Genomic DNA, 26,987 nt, shown 5'->3' on the forward strand with positions numbered 1-26,987 from the left:
GCCAAGTCAATTCTAAGCAAAAAGAACAAAGCTGAAGGCATCACACTACCAGACTTCAAACTATACTACAAGGCTACAGTAATCAAAACAGCATGGTACTGGTACCAAAACAGAGATATAGACCAATGGAACAGAACAGAGGCCTTGGAGGCACCACAACACATCTACAACCATCCGATCTTTGACCAGCCTGACAAAAACAAGCAATGGGGAAATGATTCTGTGTTTAATAAATGGTGTTGGGAAAACTGGCTAGCCATGTGCAGAAAGCAGAAACTGGACCCCTTCCTGACACCTTACACTAAAATTAACTCCAGATGGATTAAAGACTTAAACATAAGACCTAACACCATAAAAACCCTAGAAGAAAATCTAGGCAAAACCATTCAGGACATAGGCGTAGGCAAGGACTTCATGACCAAAACACCAAAAGCATTGGCAACAAAAGCCAAAATAGACAAATGAGACCTAATCAAACTCCACAGCTTCTGCATGGCAAAAGAAACAGTCATTAGAGTGAATTGGCAATCAACAGAATGGGAAAATTTTTTGCAGGCTACCCATCTGTCAAAGGGCTGATATCCAGAATCTACAAAGAACTAAAACAGATTTACAAGAAAAAAACAAACAAGCCCATTCAAAAGTGGGCAAAGGATATGAACAGATACTTTACAAAAGAAGACATATATGAGGCCTACAAACATATGAAAAAATGCTCATCATCACTGGTCATTAGAGAAATGCAAATCAAAACTACATTGAGGTACCATCTCACACCAGTTAGAATGGCTATCATTAAAAAATCTGGAGACAACAGATGCTGGAGAGGAATGGGAGAAATAGGAACACTTTTACACTGTTGGTGGGAGTGTAAATTAGTTCAACCATTGTGGAAGACAGTATGGCGATTCCTCAAGGACCTAGAAATAGAAATTCCATTTGACCCAGCAATCCCATTACTGGGTATATATCCAAAGGATTATAAATTGTTCCACTATAAGACACATGTACACGAATGCTCATTGCAGCACAATTTACAATAGCAAAGACCTGGATCCAACCCAAATGCCCATCAATGATAGACTGGACAGGGAAAATGTGGCACATATGCACCATGGAATATTATGCAACCATAAAAAACGATGAGTTTGTGTCCTTTGTAGGGACATGGATGAACCTGGAAACCATCCTTCTCAGCAAACTGACACAAGAACACAAAATCAAACACCGCATGTTCTCACTCATATGTGGGCATTGAACAATGAGAACACACGGACACAGGGAGGCGAGCATCACACACTGGGGTCTGTCAGGGGGAAATAGGGGAGGGACAGTGTGGGGTGGGGAGTTGGGGAGAGATAGCTTGGGGAGAAATGCCAGATATAGGTGATCGGGAGGAAGGCAGAAAATCACACTGCCATGTGTGTACCTATGCAACAATCTTGCATGTTCTTCACATGTACCCCAAAACCTAAAATGCAATTAAAAAAAAGAAACTGAGTCTTATTCACTGCTTGACATGTGGCTCTATCCATGATGTAGGTGCACAGCAAACTTTGGACGGCAGCACTTGCAAAAAAAAAAAAAAATGGTGCTCTGGTGTATAGGTAAAAACTTCACCATAATCTGGATTATTTTCCAGATTTATTTTAATTCAGAAAAATCTCCTGACTTGCTTAAAGGAAGATTTCCAAAAAAGGTTTCTATGTGGTTTACAGGTCCTGTGAAGGATAAAATTTTTAAAACATTAGGGATGAAAATATATATTTCATGAAAAAAACATATTCCATGTAAATATATTCTCTCAAAGCTAATTATAATAAGCAGTGACACATTCACAGCGATACTGCAATATTTAAAGTAAACTGAGCAAAAGAGGATGACACTGTTTCAAAAACTGCTTCCAAAAGTCAACTGTCTTACATAAGGTCCATCAGTCTTAGTGCATTCCCTTTCTGGGTCAACACTGCTTTTTGCTATAAGTTGTGGAGAGATATCTAAGTAGGTTAAGTGACAGAGAAAACAGCAGACTTGGTAGCTTTTGAAAAAGTTGTGATTTAATAACAGGATCTTTGACAAGATCCAGATAAGAGAAACCTTTATGTCCAGGTATAATACAGAAGATAGCAAAGATAGATTTAGGAAACAAAAACTATTGGTGAAATATCTGACACTCCAGGAAGTCTTTTGGAGCTTTGAGGTACAATTTGAAACCCCATCATCTGGCAACATCTCAATTGATTAAAGCTGACTCTGGCTAATGAAGTGCTAATGGGATATCAAAACAGGCCAGAAGATCTGGACACTTGCCCTTGGTTAGATATGGTAAGTTTCCCTTTTCTTGGAGAGTTTTCTATAGAATTTCTGTTTCTCTCTCTAGTTGCCTGCTGATATACAGATGCACGCAGTTAGTCATCTCCGCATGAATTTACACAACCAACTTCTCACAACACCTGATGAAAGCAGAAAGAGGAAACGAGGCTTGATTTATCAATAGGACCTGATTAAAAATAGTGCTTTCCTTGGTTTTCACCACAAAAACATCTTTCCTGCATGCCAAATCTGTTTAGGTTTATATGATTAAAGCATTTAAATCAATCAACGCTTAGATTAGTTTGACTTTCACATATGTAGCATTCTCCTTGATCTGAAAAAGACTAATTTGGTCCTTCCAGAATGCAGCTCTCCAGAGTGCTACTTTCCTAGACTTTATCCCAGTATAAAGATGCTTGAGGCTGACCTTTCACCTCCAAGTGAGGTCGGTGAAAGCAAAATTACATCAGATTTATCCATTATCCCCAAACAACATTAACTTCCTAACTTACACTGTGGGTCACACCAGAAATATTTCTGTACCTGCCAAGTGGTCCAGCTGTGCTTTTACCACTAGTCTCAGGAAACAAGGAACAGCATTGGCTAGGCAGTCCTCAAAACTTTATTTTACAGAAACACAAAAGCCTGCTTAGGGTACTTTATAATCATCTTAGGGGCACTGATCTATAATTTTTTCCCAATTCTGAAAACTTATGAGATTTCATATTTGTCTGTAATGTGTAGAATGCTATGCAGGTTGCCATGAACGTTGTAAAATGCATAAGTTACTGATTACTTACAGGATAAGCCTTATATGTTGGCAAAATCTGAAGGTCTCAAAGCCTTACAACCCCACCAAAGCCAGCTTTACCTGCTATCTGATACATAAACTTTCTCCATAGTGTTTCATAACATTAGCATAGAGAATTAGTATTAAAATATGAATATTTTAGAAATATTTAGAAAAATATTTAGAAAACACCTTCATATTTCTAATTGAGGTACTCATTATTATGAAAGAAATAAATCTGCACATTCTAGACACATATCCCAGAACTTAAAGTATAATAATAATAATAAAAGAAATGGTTCTTTGCTACACACAAAATTATTTTGGAGTAAGGTGATTCAAAGACATTAGGAAGGTACAGAGAAACCATACAGATAGTTGGAAAAATGTCATGGTATGGGTAAGATCTACAACTAGATTAGGAGGCTGTGTCATAAAAACATAAAAATATGTTAGTTTCCTACTTATTGGGGCTAATCCTGGCACCTATGCTTAAGAGCTAACAGTCACATTGAGAAGGTAACATGTAAAACCCTAAATCTGCATATGGCAGAGCATATGAACTAAGATAATAAGAACAGAAAGCAAAATAAAGAAGAAAAGTTTAAATGGAATTCTCTAACTTCAAGTGACAAAATCCCCAGTCAAACTGGCCTGAAAAAATGTAAAAGCAGTGGAATGTACTGGCTCACATAACTACAGAGTACTGGCTAGATCTGGTACCCAAAATATCAATCATCTCTATTTCTCAGTCACTTATATTTATAATGCTAAGTATTAGCTATTTATTCTAGGCTAGGCTCTTCCCTGTGGACAGGCACACGCCACCATCAGCTACCAGTGTAGCAACACCAGCAGATAAACAGAGTACTCTCTGAAGAGTTCTAGCAGAGGTTGGCCAATTGGCCTAGTGTGTCATGTATCCATCCTGCACTACATGCTATGATTGGCACCAAGAGTGGAGACTGTCCCTCCCAGACAACATGGGCTGAGAATGGCGAAGGAATCTATTACTTTAAGTGCAATCTATGCAGAGAAGGCAGAAATAACAAACTCCAAATCACTTCCCCCTCTTTTTTTTTAATTAATTTATTTTACTTTAGGTGCATACTATATCTGGCATTTCTCCCCATGTTATCCCTCCCCATCCTCCCCTCCCTCCCCACCCCCCGCTGTCTCTCCCCTATCCCTCTTGAGAATGCTTCCCTGGCAGGTAAGAGGAGTTTTTTCCTGAGCTCTGCTTTCATAGACAGTCTCAGCCTGGGGCCACCAAACCATATTTTAAGCTGAAGAGTTATATAGTCATTATAGCTCCCCACTGTGTCTTATTTTCAGAATTACTACAAATGCAGCTCTTGGAGGACTTTGTCCTCATTGTGGGGAAGCTTATCACCACCTTAAGATTCTCCTCTGAGCTTTGAGCCTAAGATGTTTTTTGCTAATAGACATTTGATGCACTTTATTGAGGCAACACCACACATATTCAATGAGGCCCTGAAAAGGCACCCAGTGTGAAATAAAAGATGAGACAAATCAAAAATAAAAATAGATGTCTTGAAATAGAATTCATGACTTCAGATAATCTATAAAACTGTTAATCTGCGTTCAATGCAAAGCACACAGCTACATTTACTCAAAAGTTGAAACAGAAAAAGGAGGGAGAAAATTTCACTTATTAGAAAAGATGCAATTATAATTTTATTTGCATATACGGTCATGCATATGTGTGTGTGTGTGTGTGTGTGTGTGTAGAAAATATCAGTTGTTTTCTAATAGATTTTTTAATTTTTTTTCCCTTCTCAGTGATAGTGAAAACCTGTTTTGTGAGTGTCCAAGGTGGTATTCAGGCAAGCTGTGCCAGTTTGCAAGTTGTGAAAACAACCCATGTGGAAATGGTGCCACCTGTGTTCCAAAATCCGGAACAGATATTGTCTGCCTCTGCCCATATGGGAGGTCTGGACCCCTCTGCAAGGATGGTAAGAGCATTTGATTATTAAACATGGAGCACAGACAGAAACAGATGACGACAATAGAAATCACTCAGAGGAAACAAGGCCAGCACTTGACTGATCAAATACATCAGATCCTTTTCTGAGTTCTTTTCAAGTTATTTGAGACAAGACCCATTAGTGAGACTGATCACTGAGGAGATATTTCTCATACCCATCAAGTTTACAAAAGTGGTGGCGTGGTGACTCACGCCTATAATCCCAGCACTTTGGGAAGCCAAGCAGGGCAGATTATGAGGTCAGGAGTTTGAGATCAGCTTAACCAACATGGTGAAACCTCATCTCTAGTAAAACTACAAAAATTATCCAGGCATGGTGGTGCACACCTGTAATCCCAGCTACTCAGGGGACAAAGGCAGGAGAATTGTTTGAACCCAGGAGATGGAGGTTTCAGTGAGCCAAGATTGCACCACTGCACTCCAGCCTAGGAGACAGAGCAAGACTCCGTCTCAAAAAAAAAAAAAAAAAAAAAAAGGCAATAATGAGCTTTCTTGAGGTTAGAGTATGGAAAATCTCTGTATTATAAAATCTCAAAGTCAAGCAAAGTATAAGAGAGTAACAAGGGGAATCAAGAGCAATATATAAAATCAAATTATTTCACATCATTTTGGCAAACTGAGAGTACAATATCAACAAATCTATGCATCATAGCCCAGTTGCCTTAAATGTAACAAAACCAATGATGCAGTTATTACATACCAATAAAGTACATCACGAACAATAGACATGCATCTCTCTTTAGGAAAATTCAGTATGAGAAATCCTAAATTACAAAAAGCTGTAAGATGCTGTAATATAAGATTGTTTTAAGAAAAAAAAATTGCCTAAGAATTTAATAGTAGCTTTGACATATACAAATGTGTGTAGATATTTTCAGAAATAATAAAAATTGATACTAATAGTTAATCAACACAGGACTAGACTTGCTTTATCATTATTTTCACCATAAAAATAAAAACATTTATTCCTTTGGCACTCATGATATTTGGCACCAAATTTTAGAATAAGGCTACCAAAGTGAACTCAGGGCCCTCTGCCCCAGAATCACAAAATGAAGCAAACAGATCCAGCCCGTGATGACATTAAAAAACTGGGCACCACATCCTGGTGTGGCAAGTATGAAAACTGAAACCAAAGTAAAAGAAGCATCTGTGATTAAAAGGTATTGACATTTTGATACATAGGTCTTTGAAAGGAATTGAGACAATGAATTTGTATGTATCTTAAGAGGGGAAGAATTAAGAAGTACTAAGAATTTCATTCTGTGTGTAGCAGTATTATATTAAAAGTTAGCCAAGTTATTCTTAAAAAAATAAAAAACATTATAGACTGAATAGAATTGAAGCCATGTCTTTTCCCCTAGAAACCTCATGCTTCTCAGATGTAATCTGAGCTAAATAAAAGCTATTGAAAAAATATAATTGGTTATAATAAATTTGGTTACTAAGAGATAATCATCAGCTTTGCTTCCTACTTGAAAATAATACTGACCATATAAAATAAGAAGTGAAGTTTTAGAAGAATGTCTTAATGTATTCACACACAAGAAATGATTATTTACTCCCATCTCCTGGTCTCATTAGGGTTCCAAAGATGCAAGGATGTATAGATTAAGAGGCAGAAAAGATTAGACATTATTAGATTCTTTGCCTTAGTGTAAGAAAAAAAAAAATCCTACATGCACCCATCTGGAAGAATTTCTCAAAATAATTATCCTATTCATTTATATTCCACAAAGTTGCCAGATCTAGTTTAGAAATATAAAACGTGTCAAGAAAGATTTCTGACCTTATAGAGCTTATCTTCTAATTGAAAAGATGAAAAGAAAAATGGCTCAAAACACAATACAAAATTTCTGAGAAGAATTATGAAGGAAATAAACAAGTAGTGACAGACAGTAACTAGGATGGAGGGCATTTTAACAAGAATAGCTCTCAGAGAAGAAGATACTTGTACTGAGGCCTAAAGAATAAGAAGTATGGAGCATGAAAAGCAGGAAAAGGAACTATCCAGGCAGAAGGTTCAGCAATGGAAGACACTGAGGAAAGATAGAAGCTGGGCTTTTCGGAGAATGAGAAGATACTACTGTGGCTGGTGCATAAGTGTCTTCATCCACTCCAGCTGCTATAATGGAATACCATAGACTGGGGGACTTACAAACAACAGAAATATATTTCTCACTGCTCTGGAGGCTAGAAAGTTCAAGATCAAAGCACCAGTGGACTTGTTCTGGTGGAGACTGCTTCCGGCTCATAGACAGCAGTCTTACTATGTCCTCACATGGAAGGGACTAATTAGCTCTCTGGAGTTTCTTTTATAAAGGCGCTAATCCCATCCATGAAACCTTTGCCCCATGATCTGATCACCTCCCAAAGACCCCACTTCCAAATACCATCACATTGGCAGTTAGGTTTTAACATATGAACCTGGGGTCACATAAACATTCAGTCTATAGCAACAGTGAACAAGAAAAAATAAATCTAATGTTAGCAGGGCCTAGATCATATAGAGCCTTGGGAACATGGAAAGGTTTTTGCCTTTCCTAAGGCATTTCCAGATGCCTTAGGAAACCATTGGAAGGGTTGAAACAGGCTAGTGACTTATGTGTATTTATTTAAACTATTCTGATGGTATTATCTCTAATAGATTTTATAAGGCTATTGGGGTGGTCCCGACAAGAGACAATTATGCCTAGGACAAGGGTGATGGCAGTAGGGATGAAGATAAATGGATAAATTTGAAATCTGTTCTGGAGATATAATATTCAGAACTTGCTGGGAAGGGTGTGAAAAGGGTAGAACCAAGAATAACATCGAGTTTTCTTTGTCTGAACTACAGTGTAGATGGTGGTGCCATGAAAAAGAATAGGGGTGTAACAGCTTATTTTGTCAGAAACACCTTATTTTATTTTATTGGGAGGTAAATAAGAGTTTTATTGTGTACAAATGAAGAAAAAGATGCCAGTTAGACCTCCAAATGGAGATGATATGTAGGTAACTGGATAGATGATGCTGGTGCTCTGAAGCAAGATCAGGACTAAACACATAATTTGGGGAGGCATTAAAATAAAGGTGGTGCTTCAAACCATAGAACTGTAGATTGTCTAAGGAGAAAATAAAGATAAAGAGAAATATTGATAAAGAAGAGAAAATATCGATAAAGAAAAGATGATTTAAAAAGAGCAGATAAATCCTAGAGAAACCTTCCACAATTCCAATATTTAGACACCCGGTAAAGGAGAGAAAGCTGTATAAAATGCCAGCACCATATCCTGACAAACATCCCCTCTCATCTCTCAGCCCATAGATACTGCTTCTCTTATGATGTGGCATTATCTTAGTCTGGGATCCCCATAAGAAAACAACCTGGATGAGAACTGCATTCAGGTCGTTTACTCTGGAAATGATTCCAGGAAATAGGAGTGAAGATCTAGTGAGAATAAAATGAGGAAGGAGAGAAAGTCAGTGCAAAGGCACATAGGACACTGAACATCACTGTAGGTAGTTGTGCGGGACTTCACTCAGATCTTATGAGGAGATATACAGAAAGTCTCAAAATTGGCTGCCCAAGGGGCAAAGAGAGAAACATTCGACCATTGTCCCGGGTTCTTTTTGATTGAGGGTTTTCCTACAAGACATTAATATTCCCACACTTCTAGACTGCCATGCAAGACTCATGAGAGTGCAGGCTTTAGCATCTTAGGTGACAGCATCAGAAAAACTGGAAGTTACAGAAAGAGAGTCTAACATATCAATATTCCATAACATATCAATATTCAATACTTTTGAGTCAAAAAATCCCCCATCAAGTGTTATATCCCTCCAGAAACCTTTTTTACATCAACAGGCATCAATACTTTCTCTACTCCACCACCTACTATGAGGTGGTATCCCAAGCCATCTATTAGATCATTCACTGTTACTATTATGACTGCTAGAAGATTGTCTAGAATGTACTGAATATATATTTTATAGAGAAAGGCAAAATGAAATCCAATAACCCTAACTGTTGCTTAATTACAACTATTCTTTAGAAGAGGCACAGAATAACATCTGGGACTTTGTCTTTTTGCTAATACCAGAGGATGAAAAATCAACTAGTTTTATTTCATTAGCAATTGTGTCTACTACATAGCAGTTTTCTTCCAAATTATGTCCATATCTACCATCTTAATATATTCTTTGGGGGCTAATAGAAAATATAATTATCACATTTCCTACCTTGTTGATATTTCCACTGGGGAATTCATCCAGGAGCCATCGCGGCAGTGATGACTGGAGCTGACACAAACGCTGCAGATGGGAAGTTTGCAGCTGCCTTTCTTTTTAAAGAGCTTTGCTTTCCACATTTGTGCTCCTCATTCACACTTCCTGTTGCCTCTCCTTATGCAAGAATAATCTCTTCTTTTTTTTTTTTTTCCTGGTGGCAGTAGGATTTATTAGAATGTGCTCTTAATATATAAAGCCCAGCCCAGGTCATTTTGTTTTCTTAACCACATCATTCTAAAGACAAAGGTGGAATGTGTTTTCTTATCTCTTGTTCTCTTTTGTCCTTTCTATAAATATGTCTTAATACTTTACCTTATCTCCCCAACTTAGGCCTCTCAATGGAACATGGTCCTTGAGGAAAGCAATGTAACTAACTGCAAATAGACTCTGAAATCAATCTGCCTGGGTTAAAATACCCATTTTACTGCTGACTAGCTAGCTGAGTGACCTTGGGCAAGTCACTTGGTCTCTCTGTACTTCAGTTTCAACATGTCTAGTAACAGAACTTACTTTGTAGATTTTATGAGAATTAGGTGAGACAGTGCATGTAAAGAGGTTAACACATAATGGGCATATAGAAAATGCTTTTGTTTTTTAAGGGTGGTCAAAGTAGGATCTTTAGCCTTATAGGAAACTGCTATCTTTTGTCATTGTGGAACAGAAGACTGCATCTCCATCCCAGCTAAAAAAATTAATTAATTAATTAAATAAAAAACTCTCTAGGATGTCAGTGGAAATCAAAATTAATTTTCTTTCAAGAATTTTTCTAAGATGGTGACACTGTTTGCTGTGATTAAAGGCAAGCCGGGGTATTACAAGATCATGCAGGAAAGCAGAGCTCCAGGGACACGAATAATCACCAGGCTATTTAAGGACATGATACCTCTATAAAGCAGCTTAATGTCAGGCTGGCATTTTGTAGTGGCGTATTTCAAGTACATGCAATTTACTGTCATGTTAAGCTCATAACTGCTTTGATAGCATCCACTCTGATATGATCCAGCTTTCTCTCTCCAACTCAACAGCTATTTGATTGCCCCACTGTTCAACACATCTCAGTATCCCTCATTTCCCACCATGTTTAAATCTGTATTTTCTAACTCTCTGGTTCCAAAGAAATACTAAAGAGTCAAGCCTAATCCCAGATGGGAGCAAGGAGACAGGGATGAGAAAAAAATAGTTCTCAGGAAAGTGATTCCTCTTTCTCTGGGTTGAAGGCAGACTAAATGGCCTGCACTTTTTCTTCCTTAACAACTAAGGGAAATTTCCTTTCCTCTTGCTCAGGGAGAAGGTGAGTACTGCCTGCTTTTCACTTTCTCCTTCTACCTCAGCATCTGTAAAGAGAAAAGTTTAGGTTGGCACTTATTTCAAAAGCAGCACTTATAAACATGTATTTCAGTGCACACTGAAATGTTCTTAAAAAAAAATAGCCTTGATGGGCCAGACATGGTGGTTCACACCTATAATCCTAGCACTTTGGAAAACCAAGGTGGGTAGATCATCTGAGGTCAGGAGTTCGAGACCACCCTGGCCAACATGGCAAAACCCTGTCTCTACTAAAAATACAAAAAGTAGCCGGGTGTGGTGGCCAGTGCCTATAATCCCAGCTACTCAGGAGACTGAGGCAGGAGAATTACTTGAATCCAGGGGGCGGAGGTTGCATTGAACCGAAATCCTGTCACCTAACTCCAGCCTGGGCCAAAGAGAGAAACTCTGTCTCAAACAAACAAACAAACAAACAAACAAAATTGTCTATCAGTGGCTGGCAAGATGGCCGAATAGCAACAGCTCAAGTCTGCGACTCCCAAAGAGATCAACTCAGAAGGCGGGTGATTTCTGTTCCAACTGAGGCACCTGGCTCATCTCATTGGAACTAGTTAGACAGTGGGTGCAGCCCACGGAAGGAGAGCAGAAGCAGGGTGGGGCGTCACCTCACCCAGGAAGCACAAGGGCTTGGGGAACTCCTTCCCCCAGCCAAGAGAAGCCATGAGGGACTGTGCCATGAGGAACAGCACACCCCAACCAAGATACTACACTTTTCCCACAGGATTTGTAACCTGCAGACCAAGAGATTCCCTCTGGTGCCTATGCCACCAGGGCCCTGGGTTTTAAGCACAAAACTGGGCTGCCATTTAGACTGACACTGAGCTAGCTGCAGAAGTTTTTTTCATACCCCAGTGGTGCCAGGAAATCAGCGAGACAGAACTTTTCACTCCTCTGGATAGGGGGCTGAAGCCAGGAAGCCGAGTGGTCTAGCTCAGCAGATCCCACCCCCACAGAGACCAGCAAGCTAAGATCCACTAGCTTGAAATTCTCACTGCCAGCACAGCAGTCTGAAGTTGACCTGGAACACTCAAGCTTGGTGGGAGGAAGGGTGTCTGCCAATACTGAGGCTTGAATAGGTGATTTTCCCCTCACAGTGTAAACACAGCTACCTGGAAGTTCAAACTGGGCAAAGCCCACTGGAACTTGGCAAAGCCACTGTAGCCAGATACCTCTCTATATTCCTCCTCTTGGCAGGGCATCTCTGAAAGAAAGGCAGCAGCCCCACTCTGGGACTTATAGATAAAACTTCTATCTCTCTGGGACAGAGCACCTGGGAGAAGGGGTAACTGTGGGTGCAGCTTCGGCAGACATAAATGTTCCTGACTGCCAGTTCTGAAGAGAGCAGCAGATCTCCCAGCACTGTGCTCAAGCTCTGCTAAGGGACAGATTACTTCAAGTGGGTCCCTGACCCCCATGCCTCCTGACAGACACCTCCCAGCAGGGGTCAAAAGACACCTCATACAGGAGAGCTCCAACTGACATCTGGGGGTGCCCCTCTGGGACATGAAGGAACAGGCAGCAATTTTTGCTGTTCTGCAGCCTCCGCTGGTTATACAGGCAAACAGGGTTTGCAGTGGACCTTCGGCAAACTACAGCAGCCTGCAGCAGAGGGGCCTGGCTGTTAAAAGGAAAATTAACATACAAAATGGAATGGCATCAACATCAACAAAAAGGATGTCCACACATAAACTCCATCCAAAACTCACCAACATCAAACACCAAAGTTAGATGAATACATGAAGATGAGGAAAAACTAGTGCAAAAAGACTGAAAATTCCAAAACCAGAATGCCTCTTCTCCTCCAAAGGATCACAACTTCTCACCAGCAAGGGAACAAAACTGGATGGAGAATGAGTTTGACAAATTGACAGAAGTAGGCTTCATAATTCGGGTAATAACAAACTCCTCCAAGCTAAAAGAGCATGTTCTAACTCAATGCAAGGAAGCTAAGAACTTGAAAAAAGGTTAGAGGAATTACTAACTAGAATAACTAGTTTAGAGAAGAACATAAATTACCTGATGAAGCTGAAAAACACAGCGCGAGAACTTTGTGAACCATATACAAGTATCAATAACTGAATCAATCAAGCAGAAGAAAGGATATCCAAGACTGAATTTCAAATTAATGAAATAAAGTGTGAAGACAAGATTAGAGAAAAAAGAATGAAAAGAAACAAACAAAACCTCCAAGAAATATGGGACTATGTGAAAAGACCAAACCTACATTTGCTTGGTGCACCTGAAAGTGACGGGGAGAATGGAACCAAGTTGGAAAATACACTTCAGGATATTATTCAGGAGACCTTCCCCAACCTAGCAAGACAGGCCAACGTTCAAATTCAGGAAATACAGTGAACACCACAAAGTTACTCCTAGAGAAGAGCAACCCCAAAATACATAATCGTCAGATTCACCAAGGTTGAAATGGAGGAAAAAATGTTAAGGGCAGCCAGAAAGAAATGTTGGGTTACCCACACAGGGAAGTCCAACAGACTAACAGTGGATCTCTCTGCAGAAACCATACAATCCAGAAGAGAGTGGGGGCCAATATTCAACATTCTTAAAGAAACTAATTTTCAACTCAGAATTTCGTATCCACCTAAACTTATCTTCATAAGCGAAGGAGAAATATAATCCTTTACAGACAAGCAAATGCTGAGAGATTTTGTCCCTATCAGGCCTGCCTTACAAAACTTCTGAAGGAAACACTAAACATGGAAAAGAAAAACCTGTACCAGCCACTGTAAAAGCATACCAAATTGTAAGGACCATCAAAACACTATGAAAAAACTGCATTAACTAACAAGCAAAATAACCAGCTAGCATCATAATGACAAGATCAAATTCACACATAATTATATTAACTTTAAATGTAAATGGGATAAATGCCCCAATTAAAAGACACAGTCTGGCAAATTGGATAGGCTGTCAAGACGCATCAGTGTGCTATATTCAGGAGACCCATCTCATGTGCACAGACACACATAGGCTCAAAATAAAGGGATGGAGGAAGATTTACCTAGCAAATGGTAAGCAAAAACAAAGCAGGAGTTGCAAACCTCATCTCTGATAAAATAGACTTTAAACCAACAAAGATCAAAAAAGACAAAAAAAGGCATTACATAATAGTGAAGAGATCAATGCAACAAGAAGAGCTGACTATCCTAAATACATATGCACCCAATACAGCAGCACCCAGATTCATAAAGCAAGTTTTTAGAAACCTAGCAGAAATTGGACCCGTTCCTGACACCTTACACTAAAATTAACTCCAGATGGATTAAAGACTTAAACATAAGACCTAACACCAAAAAAACCATAGAAGAAAGTCTAGGCAAAACCATTCAGGACATAGGCGTAGGCAAGGACTTCATGACCAAAACACCAAAAGCATTGGCAACAAAAGCCAAAATAGACAAATGGAATCTAATCAAACTCCACAGCTTCTGCAAGGCAAAAGAAACAGTCATTAGAGTGAATCAGCAACCAACAGAATGGGAAAAATTTTTTGCAGCTTACCCATCTGACAAAGGGCTGATATCCAGAATTTACAAAGAACTAAAACAGACTTACAAGAAAAAAACAAACAAGCCCATTCAAAAGTGGGCAAAGGATATGAACAGATACTTTACAAAAGAAGACATACATGAGGCCAACAAACATGAAAAAATGCTCATCATCACTGGTCATTAGAGAAATGCAAATCAAAACTACATTGAGATACCATCTCATGCCAGTTAGAATGGCGATCATTAAAAAAACTGGAGACAACAGATGCTGGAGAGGATGTGGAGAAATAGGAACACTTTTACACTGTTGATGGGAGTGTAAATTAGTTCAACCATTGTGGAAGACAGTGTGGTGATTCCTCAAGGACCTAGAAATAGAAATTCCATTTGACCCAGCAATCCCATTACTGGGCATATATCCAAAGGATTATAAATCATTCTACTATAAGGACACATGCACACGAATGTTCATTGCAGCACTGTTCACAATAGCAAAGACCTGGAACCAACCCAAATGCCCATCGATGATAGACTGGACAGGGAAAATGTGGTACATATACACCATGGAATATTATGCAGCCATCAAAAATGATGAGTTCGCGTCCTTTGTAGGGACATGGATGAACCTGGAAGCCATCATTCTCAGCAAACTGACACAAGAACACAAAATCAAACACCGCATGTTCTCACTCATAGGCGAGTGTTGAACAATGAGAACACATGGACACAGGGAGGGGAGCACTATACACTGGGGTCTGTTGGGGGGAAATAGGAGAGGGACAGTGGAGGGGTGGGGAGTTGGGGAGAGATAGCATGGGGAGAAATGCCAGTTATAGGTGATGGGGAGGAAGGCAGCAAATCACATTGCCACGTATGCACCTATGCAACAATCTTGCATGTTCTTCACATGTACCCCAAAACCTAAAATGCAATTAAAAAAAAAGAAACTTAGACTTCTTCAAAATAATAGTGGGAGACTTTAACACCCCACCTTCAATACTAGGCAGATTAATGACACAGAAAATTAACAAGGATATTCAGGACTTGAACTCAGCTCTGGACCAAGCGGACCTAACAGTCATCTACAGAACTCTCCACCCTGAATCAACAGAATATACATTCTTTTCAGCACCACCTGCACTTATTCTAAAACTGACCGCATAGTCGGAAGTAAAACACTCCTCAGCAAGTGCAAAAGCACAAAAATCATTACAAACAGTCTCTCAGACCATAGCACAATCAAATTAGATCTCAGGATTAAGAAACTGACTCAAAACTGCACAACTACATGGAAATTAAACAACTTGCTCCTGAATGACTACTGGGTAAATAATGAAATTAAGGCAGAAATAAAGATGTTCTTTGAAACCAATGAGAACAAAGACACAACATACCAGAATCTCTGAGACACATTTAAAGCAGTGTGTAGAGGGAAATTTATAGCACTAAATGTCCATAAAGGAAAGTAGAGGGCCAGGCGCGGTGGCTCACGCCTGTAATCCCAGCACTTTGGGAGGCCGAGGCAGGCAGATCACGAGGTCAAGAGATCAAAGCCATCCTGGCCAACATGGTGAAGCCCTGTCTCTACTAAAAATACAAAAATTAGCTGGGCGTGGTGGCATGTTCCTGTAGTTCCAGCTACTCGGAGGCTGAGGAAGGAGAATTGCTTGAACCTGGGAGGCAGAGGTTGCAGTGAGCTGAGACAGCACCACTGCACTCCAGCCTGGTGCCTGGCGACAGAGTGAGACTCTGTCTCAAAGAAAAAAAAAAAAGGAAGTAGAAAGATCTAAAATTAACACCCTAATGCCACAATGAAAAGAACTAGAGAAGCAAGAGCAAACAAATTCAAAAGCTAGCAGAAGACAAGAAATAATTAAGATCAGAGCAGAACTGAAGGAGATAAGAGACACGAAAGACCCTTCAAAAAAATCAATGAATTCAGGAGCTGTTTTTTTTTTTTTGAAAGGTCAACAAAATAGACTGCTAGCCAGACTAATAAAGAAGATAGAAGAATCAAGTAGACACAATAAAAAATGATATAGGGGAGATCACCACTGACCCCACAGAAATACAAATTACCATCAGAGAATACTATAAACACATCAATGCAAATACACTAGAAACTCTAGAAGAAACGGATAAATTCCTAGACACATACACCCTCCAAAGACTAAATCAGGAAGAAGTTGAATCCCTGAATAAATCGACAACACGTTTCAAAATTGATGTAGTAATTAGTAGCCTATCAACCAAAAAAAGCCCAGGACCAGATGGATTCACAGCCAAATTCTACCAGAGATAAAAAGAGGAGCAGGTACCATTCCTTCTGAAACTATTCCAAAAACAGAAGAAGAGGGATTCCTCCCTAACTCATTTTATGAGGCCAACACCATCCTGATAACGAAACCTGGCAGAGACACAACAAAAAAAGAAAATTTCAGGCCAATATCCCTGATGAACATCCATGCGAAAAATCCTGAATAAAATACTGGCAAACTGAATCCAGGAGCACATCAAAAAGCTTATCCACCATGATCAAGTGGGCTTCATCCCTGGGATGCAAGGCTGGTTCAACATACACAAATCAATAAAGATAATCCATTACATAAACAGAATCAATGACAAAAACTACATGATTATCTCAATAGATGTAGAAAGGCCTTCAATAAAATTCAACACTCCTGCATGTTAAAAACTCTCAATAAACTAGGTATTGACGAAATACATCTCAGGATAATAAAAGTTATTTATGACAAACTTACAGCCAATATAATACTGAATTGGCAAAGGCCGAAAGCATTCTTTTTGAAAACCAGCACAAGACAAGAATGCCCTCCCTCACCACTCCTATTCAACATAATACTGGACATTCTGGCCAGGGCAATCAGGCAAGATAAAAAAATAAAAGCGATTCAAATAAGAAGAGAGGAAGTCAAATTGTCTCTGTTTGCAGATGACATGATTGTATACTTAGAAAACCCCATTGTCTTAGCCCAAAATCTCCTTAAGCTGATAAGCAACTTCAGCAAAGACTCAGGATACAAAATCAGTGTGCAAAAATCACAAGCACTCCTATACACCAATAATAGACCAACAGAGAGCCAAATCATGAGCAAACTCCCATTCATAATTGCTACAAAGAGAATACAATTCCTAGAAATACAACTTACAAGAGATATGAAGGATCTCTTCAAGGAAAACTATTAACTACTACTCAAGAAAATAAGAAAGGACACAAACAAATGGAAAAACATTCCATGCTCATTAATAGGAGGAATCAATGTTGTGAAAATGGTAATACTGCCAAAAGTAATTTATAGATTCAATGCTATTCCCATCAAGCTACCACTGACTTTCTTCACAGAATTGAAAAAACGTCCTTAAATTTTATATGGAACCAAAAAAAGAGCCCATATACCCAAGAGAATCCTAAGCAAAAAGAACAAAGGTGGAGGCATCATGCTATCTGACTTCAAATTATACTGCAAAGCTACAGTAACCAAAACAGCATGGTACTGGTACCAAAACAGATATATAGACTAATGGAACCGAACAGAGACCTCAGAAATAACACCACACATCCACAATCATCTGATTTTTGACAAACCCGACAAAAACAAGGAACGCAAAAGGATTCCCTATTTTATAACTTGTGTTGGGAAAACTGGATAGTCATATGCAGAAAACTGAAACTGGGCCTGTTCCTTACACGTTATACAAAAATTAACTCATGATGGATTAAAGACTTAAATGTAAGGCCTAAAACCATAAAAACCCTTGAAGAAAACCTAGGCAATACCATTCAGGACATAGGCATGGGCAAAGCCTTCATGACTAAAACACAAAAAGGAATGGTAACAAAAGCCAAAATTAACCAGTGGGACCTAATTAAACCAAAGAGCTTCTGCACAGCAAAAGAAACTATCATCAGAGTGAACAGGCAACCACAGAATGGGAGAAAAATTTTGCAATCTATCCATCTAACAAGGGCTAATATTCAGAATCTACAAAAAAACTTAAACACATTTACAAGAAAAAAACAACTCCATCAAAAAGTGGGTGAAGGATAGGAACAGATACATCTCAAAATAAGACATTTATACAGCCAACAAACATAAGAAAAACAGCTCATCACCGGTCATTAGAGAAATTCAAATCAAAACCACATTGAGATATCATCTCACATCAGTTAGAATGGTAATTATTAAAAAGTTAGGAAACAACAGATGCTAGAGAAGATGTGGAAAAATAGAATCACTTTTACACTGTTGGGAGTGTAAATTAGTTCAACCATTGTGGAAGACAATGTGGCAATTATTCAAGGATCTAGAATCAGAAATACCATTTGACTTAGCAATCCCATTACTGGGTATTTACCAAAAGGATTATAAATCATTCTACTATAAAGACACATGCACACGTATGTTTATTGCAGCCCTGTTCACAATAGTAAAGACTTGAAACCAACTCCAATGCCCTTCAATGATAGACTGAATAAAGAAAATGTGGGGCACATATACGCCATGGGATTCTAAGCAGCCATAAAAAAGGATGAGTTCATATCCTTTGCAGGAACATGGATGAAGCGGGAAGCCATCATTCTTAGCAAACTGACACAGGAACAGAAAAACAAACACCGCATATTCTCACTCATAAGTGGGAGTTGAATAATGAGAACACGTGGACACAGGGAGGGGAACATCACACATCGGGGCCTGTCACGGGGTGGGGGGCTGGGGAGGGACAGCATTAGGAGAAATACCTAACGTAGATGACAGGTTGATGGGTGCAGCAAACCACGATGGCACGTTGTATCTCTGAACTTAAAGTATAATAATAATAAAATCTTTTTGATGGACTCCTGCTATCCAATCAATTGACATACTGAATTAGCACCTTTTCCTGTGTATGCAAGTAACAACCTCAGCAAAGCAAAGTTATGGTTATCCTTCCAGTAATTATCACTAGAACTTTGAGTAAATGAATTTTTTTAAAATATATATTTATCTGGAAAATATTTTCTTATCAAAGGCTTTCATTAGATTCGCAAATTGCTCAAGTGTCTGTATGTAATGGTATTTATAGTCCTTCTGTAAAGTCATTGTGCTTCTTACCAATGATTGCTGTTAGGTTTTATTTATATACATATGTATAATATATATAAATAAATATACAAAATTTATACACATACACACAAACACGCACACACACACACATATATACACATACACACAAAATAAGAAAATGAAGGTATTCTGACTTGGCAAATTATATCAGTTGTGGCAGAGTCTGCTAGTTGTCCGGTCAATATAGTCTGTCCTTCTTTATCATTAATACACTTTTTTCAGAGCAGGAAATATGTTATCTACAAATATCATTTAGAGTAAAATCAAATTTCAACTTCAACTAATATAACATATCAGATCAACTGTATCTTTATGATTGTTTGTTGCTATAAGTTTATTCATACCACAAAAATTGTCATATTTAAAATCTTCAAAACAGTTTTAGCACAGGTGAAATCTTCTCATTTAGCTAAATCCCTGAACTCTTTGAGCAGGCTGGCCTTACGCATCAGCCTCTTCCCCAGCCACCCTGGTCCCCTCGCTCCAGAATGCTTTGCTACCTGCTCTGGCCTCAAGGCTACTTTTGCTCCCCCTCACGTTAACGCTAGGTGAACATTTAATACTATCACCTTTCTAGCCAATGGTGCTCTGCAGAAAACATGCAGCTTCTCTGATAACAATACTGAGTCCCCACCCCAAAGATTTTCCCGATGCTTATTGACAAAAGAGGAACCAGATACGGGTATACTTTGTGTATCCTTATTAATAAAATTGCCTGCCATAGGTCAGTGTTTCAATACCTTCCAAGCCTTATGTCTCAGATGCTCTCATCCAAGCAGTGGATGCCAAAAAGGTCAACATCCACATCAAACTTACTGGCAAACAAGTGGTGCCTGAGCAGCATCCAGTTCAAGTTGCCAGCTCCGAAAATGCACACTGAGCACACGTGGACCCCATCACATGGTGGTCAGGAAGCACCCTAGGAAACATCACACTCAAAGTACTGTCAATTGACAAAGCTAGCAATTGCGTGCATGTCAGAGAAATCGTACTTATGACTTGTGGAGAGTGAGCTGGGGACTTCAGGGAATCCTTTGGATAGTGGCCCAGAGATACTCATCAGAACCGTATTAATGCACTCTTGATTTTATGTGGGGCACTAATGTACACAGCTAAGTTTCCCATCCTCCCTTAGAGCTTAAAGTGTGCCCATGGGACTAAATTCTGAACAATCAAGATGTAAGGAAAAGTGTTAGAGTACTATATTGGCCTCTGGAAAATCTCTAGAAGAGTAGCATGAGCTCCAAATCTTCCTTCTTTCTGAAGTCTAGAATGTGGATGAGATGTCTTGAATTCCAGAAGTCATTTTGAATTATGAAGTCACCTTGCGAATGAAAGATACGTGCTAAGATGGTGAAGCAAAAAGATGAAAGAAGTTTAAATCCTTAACTATAAAACCACCATACCAGCCTGGAAATGTTCACTAAGAAACTTTTAGTTAATGAGAGAAATAATTTATTTTGCTTAAACCTCTGTTTTTTAAAAAGTTATCTGTTATATGCAGCTAAATCTAATCCTGATATGGTGTCAAGATTTCCCTGAACTACATATTCCAATATGTTTTCTTAAATATTTCTGATTTTGTTCATAAACTCTTAGACCCCTTTTCCAAAAAAACAGAATTTTTTATCATATTTATCTTATTTCAGTCTAATAGATTTAATAAATTATGTTTATAAAATATGTTTTTGCAATCCAATGAAAGTGGTAAAATTTTTTAATACAAAGAAATATCATGGGAGGCAGCAAAATATAAAACTGTATTTTTCTAAATTAGCAAAATAATAAAAAATGATGTATCTTTTTTTGAAACATTATCTTTTATCTTAAAACTATTCCTATGAGGCAATTTTTAATCATATTAAATGAAAATCAGATTTGCAGAGTTTTACATCTCAGTTCCTAGGAAGCTACACATCCGTTATTTTCCACTTTTACGCGGAGAACAGACTATTCACTATTAAACTCTGACTCTTTGCCTCTGTCAGAACACTGGCTGTCAGTAGAACACTAAACTCTCAAAGCCAAATGTTTTCCTTTCTGTTTATTCCAGCACTTTGTCATTATTTAGCAACCTCACAGAATTCTCCCCTCCAACGGAAGCATTTCCTGCTGTTAAAAACGTCTAAAATAGATAGACTATGTGTTCACAAAGGGATACTGGTCTCTCCTGCATGTACTTATGGCGAATTGGTCTTGCAGACCATGTGTGGAAATGTAAACCTCTGTAGTTTATTCTCAAGCTCACCAGAGAATTTAACTTTGCAGGTCTGTCAGTCCAGGCCTTTTAGCAAAGAGTCGTTGTTTAATATCCAATGCATACTGTCAGATCCCACCACACCTATCAGTTTCTGCTTGGTTGGGTTAAGAGCTATGTTAATGTGATGCACTTGCCAGTTAGCAAGCAAGGGAAAGCACAAGCACATTTGTAGCACATAAAAAAAAAATTCTTCACAGAAAAAAAAAATTGATTAGAGACTGAGTAAATTTATGCCACATGAAACACTGAAATTGACATTTTATGAAGTGGCAATGAAATGTATTGATAGGAATGAAATTAACAGTAGTTGGAGATAGCTGTGTGTGATGTATATTGCCTACCATTCTATACAATGATAGCAGGTATTCTGTTTAAGGTTTTCTTTGTTTATATTCAGTGACATGCTCATTTTGTGTGTTTTCTAATATTTTGTCCCTTTATCCCTTTGGCCTTGAAAATGGTCACCTATTTTCTTTAGCATAAGGTAAGAACGGTTTAAAATGATGTCCAAGTCTTGCACGGGCAGACCTCAGCTAACCCAATAGCCCCCATCTGATTCACCCTTTATCAGAACACTCTTTATACTATCTTGCATTTACCTTGTAAGCACTGGCCATGCATCATACCAGTCTTTCCCTTAGACTCTAAGCTTCATGAAGGTAGACACCATATCTGCCTTGATCATCTTCGTATCTACAGAGCAGTACCTGATGTCTGATACATGGTAGGCTCTCAAATTTTTTTCTGAAGTTAAAAATAATTTAAAAGTCCTTCAGAATATTCAGCTATGTATGCTGTTACCCTGAGCCTATTACTACATCTATACTTAGGAAATAGTCAATAAGTATTTGTCAAATTTGAAAAAGAAACTTAATAATATAATCAGTGAATAAATAGCTTAATCTGAAACATTTCCAAAAGTATTTTCCACAGTACACTACTGCCATAAGGTACCCATAAAAAAAAAGAGTCTGTGATGAAATGAACTTACATCTGCTGAGAATTCACCATATGCTAGACATTGGACTAAGTGTTTTACATTCATCATCTTATGTAATCTGTGTAATAACCCAGAGATACGTTGTTATTGCCATTGTACAGATGGAAAAACTGAAGTTCAAAGAGTTTAATTAACCAGTCTAAAGTTATATTGTTTATGAGCGGCAGATAGATTTGGAATCTCTGATTTATCTTTCTCTAAATCACTACACAGTACTCTGTTGCCCCTTCAGTAATTCACCATGTACAGTAGCAAAGTAAAACTCTAAGAAGTCCTACAATAACAGCATTAAACCAAGGAATTCTTCTTTCTCACACGACAAGGCTTTCAAAGACTATACCAGTCCAATGGTTCCCAGAGTAGGGTATATACACTGAATTGTGATATTGGAAGAAAATATTAATTCCCTTTTTTATATCAATCTTTTAATATCTTTTTTTATGTTTCATGATGTCAATATTATGAGTAGATGTATAGAATTTTAAATAAATAGTGTCTGTGAAACATGATTAAACAAGTTTAGAGACCACTAATCTAGAGAATTGCCTTCCAAACATAATTTGAGATTTTTACTCCTTCTGTTGATTTCATAAAACTATTTTTAAGTAACTGACTTCAAATTATGCTTAAATTACGCTTAAACTGCTTGGGATATAGCAAATATTATATATATATATAATTTATTGTGTATATATATTATATATAATATATATAATATATAATATAATATATATTATATATTGTATATATATAAAATACATAATATATTATATATTGTATATATATAAATTTATTGTGTGTATATATATTATATATATAGTGTGTATTTATATATATAATTTATTGTGTGTATATATATTATATAATTATATATAATATATAATTATATAATATATATTATATATTGTGTATATATATAATACATAATATATTATATATTATATTATATATATACAATAAATTATATATATATGCAATTATGCTTAAACTGCTTGGGATATAGCAAATATATATATAATTTATTATAGATATATATATTATATTATATATAAATATATATTTGTTTATATATAATATATATGTATATATTATATATATTTTTATATATACAATATTTGTATATATACAAAAATATATATACAATTTATTTTATATATATAATTTATTGTGTAATTTCAACTGGTTGCTATTGTTAGAGGAAAGAATGAAGTGGCATATTTATTTTTATTGTAATTCTTTGATTATTATTATACTTTAAGGTCTCAGATACATGTGCAGAATATGTGGGTGTGTTACATAGGTATACATATGCCATGGTTGTTTGCAGCACCAATCAACCTGTCATCTAGGTTTTAAGCCCTGCATGCATTAGGTATTTGTCCTAGTGTTATCCCTCCCCTGCCCCCCAACCCCTGACAGGTCCCAGTGTGTGATGTTCCCCTTCCTTTGTCAGTGTGTTCTCATTGTACAACTCCCATTTATGAGTGAGAACATGCAGTGTTTGATTTTCTGTTCCCATGTTAGTTTGCTGAGAGTGATGGTTTCCAGTTTCAACTATGTTCCTGAAAAGGACATGAATTCATCCTTTTTTATGGCTGCATAGAATTCCATCATATATATGTGCCATATTTTCTTTATCCAGTCTATCATTGATAGGTGTTTGGGTTGGTTCCAAGACTTTCCTATTGTGAATAGTGCTGCAATAAACATATATGTGTATGTGTCTTTATAGTAGAATGATTTATAATCCTTTGGGTATACACCCAGTAATGGGATTGCTGGATCAAATGGTATTGCTGGTTCTAGATCCTTGAGGAATCACCACACTGTCCTCCACAATGGTTGGACTAATTTATACTCCCACCAACAGTGTAAAAGCATTTCTATTTCTCCACATTGTCTTCAGCGTCTGTTGTTTCCTATTTCGTGATTGCCATTCTAACTGACATGAGATGGTATCTCACTGTGGTCTTGATTTGCATTTCTCTAATGACCAGCGATGATAAGTTTTTCACATTTGGTGGCCACATAAGTCTCTTATTTTGAGAAGTGTCTGTTCATATCCTTTGCCCACTTTTTGATGGGGTTGTTTTTCTCTTGTAAATTTGTTTAAGTTTCTTATAGATTCTGGATATTAGCCCTTTGTCAGATGGATAGAGTGCAAAAACTTTCTCCCATTCTGTAGGTTGCCTGTTCACTCTGATGATAGTTGCTTTTGCTGTGCAGAAGCTCTTTAGTTTAATTAGATCCCATTTGTCAATTTTGGCTTTTGTTGCCATTGCTTTTGGCGTTTAGTCATGAAGTCTTTGCCCATGCCTATGTACTGAATGGTATTGCCTAGGTTATCTTCTAGGGTTTTTATGGTTTTAAGTCTTACATTTAAATCTTTAATCCATCTTGAGTTAATATTTGTATAAGGTGTAAAGAAGGAGTCCAATTTCATAGGCTAGCCAGTTTTCCCAACATCATTTATTAAATAGGGAATCCTTTCCCCATTGCTTGTTTTTGTCAGGTTTGTCAAAGATCAGATGGTTGTAGATGTACAGGGTTATTTCTGAGGCCTCTGTTCTGTTCCATTGGTACATATATATATATACATACACACACACACACACACACACATATATATGTATATATGTGTATATATATACATATATATGTGTATATATATACATATATATGTGTATATATATGTGTGTGTCTATGTATGTGTGTATGTGTGTGTATATATATATTGTCTTGGCTATATGGGCTCTTTTTTTGTTCCATATGAAATTTAAAGTACTTTATTCTAATTCTGTGAAGAAAGTCAATGGTAGCTTGATGGGAATAGCATTGAATTTATAAATTACTTTGGGCAGTATGGCCATTTTCACAATATTGATTCTTCCTAACCATGAGCATGGAATGTTTCTCCATCTGTTTGTGTCCTCTCTTACTTCCTTGAGCAGTGGTTTATAGTTCTCCTTAAAGAGGTCCTTTACATCTCTTACAAGTTGTATTCCTAAATATTTTATTCTCTTTGTAGCACTTGTGAATGTCAGTTTACTCATGATTTGGCTCTCTGTTTATTATCTGTATATAGGAATGCTTGTGATTTTCGCACACTGATTTTGCATCCTGAGACTTTGCTGAAGTTGCTTATCAGCTTAAGGAGATTTTGGGCTGAGATGATGGAGTTTTCTAAATATAAAATTATGTCATCTGCTAACAGAGACAATTTGACTTCCTCTCTTCCTATCTGAATAGCCTTTTTTTTTTTCCCTTGCCTGATTGTTTTGGCCAGAACTTCCAATACTATGTTGAATAGGAGTGGTGAGAGACAGGACCCTTGTCTTGTGCTGGTTTTCAAAGGGACTGCTTTCAGCTTTTGTTTATTCAGTATGATATTGGCTACGGTTATGTCATAAATAGCCTTTATTATTTTGAGATATGTTCCATCAATACCTAGTTTATTGAGTGTTTTTAGCCTTAATATGGTGTTGAATTTTATCAAAGGCCTTTTCTGCATCTACTGAGATAATCACGTGGTTTTTGTCATTGGTTCTGTTTCTGTCATGGATTACATTATTTATTTATTTATTTTTTTTGATGGAGACAGACCCTGCCATATAGTATTGGTGACCCATGTACATTATTGATTTGTGTATGTTGGCTCAGCTTTGCATCCCAGGGATGAAGTTGACTTGATCATGGTGAATAAGCTATTTAATATGCTGCTGGACTCAGTTTGCTGGTATTTTATTGAGGATTTTTGCATCGATATTCATTAGGGATATTGGCCTGAAATTCGCTTTTTATTGTATCTTTGCCAGATTTTGGTATCGGGATGATGCTGGCCTCATAAAATGAGTCAGGGAGGGTCTCTCTTTTTCTATTGTTTATAATTGTTTCAGAAGGAATGGTACCAGCTCTGTTTTGCACCTCTGGTAGAATTTGGCTGTGAATCTGTCTGATCCTGAGTTTTTGGTTGGTAGACTAATTACTGCCTCAATTTCAGAACTTGTTATTGGTCTATTCAGGGATTCAACTTCTTCCTAGTTTAGTCTTGGGAGGATGTATATGTGCAGGAATTTATCCATTTCTTCTAGATTTTCTGGTTTATTTGCATATGGGTGTTCATGGTATTCTCTGATGGTAGTTTGTATTTCTGTAGGATCAGTGGTGATCCCCCGGTATCATTTTTTTTATTGTATCTATTTGATTCTTCTCTCTTTTCTTCTTTATTAGTCTACCTAGCACTATTTTGTTAACCTTTTCAAAAAACTAGCTCCTGGATTCATTGATTTTTTTTTTTTTTTTTTTTTGGCAGGGTTTTTGTATCTGTATCTCATTCAGTTCTGTTCTGATCTTAGTTATTCCTTGTCTTCTGCTAGCATTTGAATT

At 37.5% G+C, this 26,987-nt stretch overlaps 1 protein-coding gene across 1 annotated transcript in view; it reads left to right on the plus strand.

Annotated features, from left to right (window-relative positions):
- Positions 1 to 26,987, plus strand: part of EYS (eyes shut homolog) — a 2,025,572-nt gene that overhangs the window by 1,851,664 nt on the left and 146,921 nt on the right. The window contains 1 exon segment of the mRNA XM_021676159.2: positions 4,907 to 5,079. Within this exon segment, the coding sequence (XP_021531834.2) occupies positions 4,907 to 5,079 (173 nt within the window).

Source organism: Aotus nancymaae, unplaced genomic scaffold (genome assembly GCF_030222135.1).
Source record: "Aotus nancymaae isolate 86718 unplaced genomic scaffold, 86718_ANA_hifiasm-v0.15.2.pri h1tg000040l, whole genome shotgun sequence".
NCBI lineage: Eukaryota > Metazoa > Chordata > Mammalia > Primates > Aotidae > Aotus > Aotus nancymaae.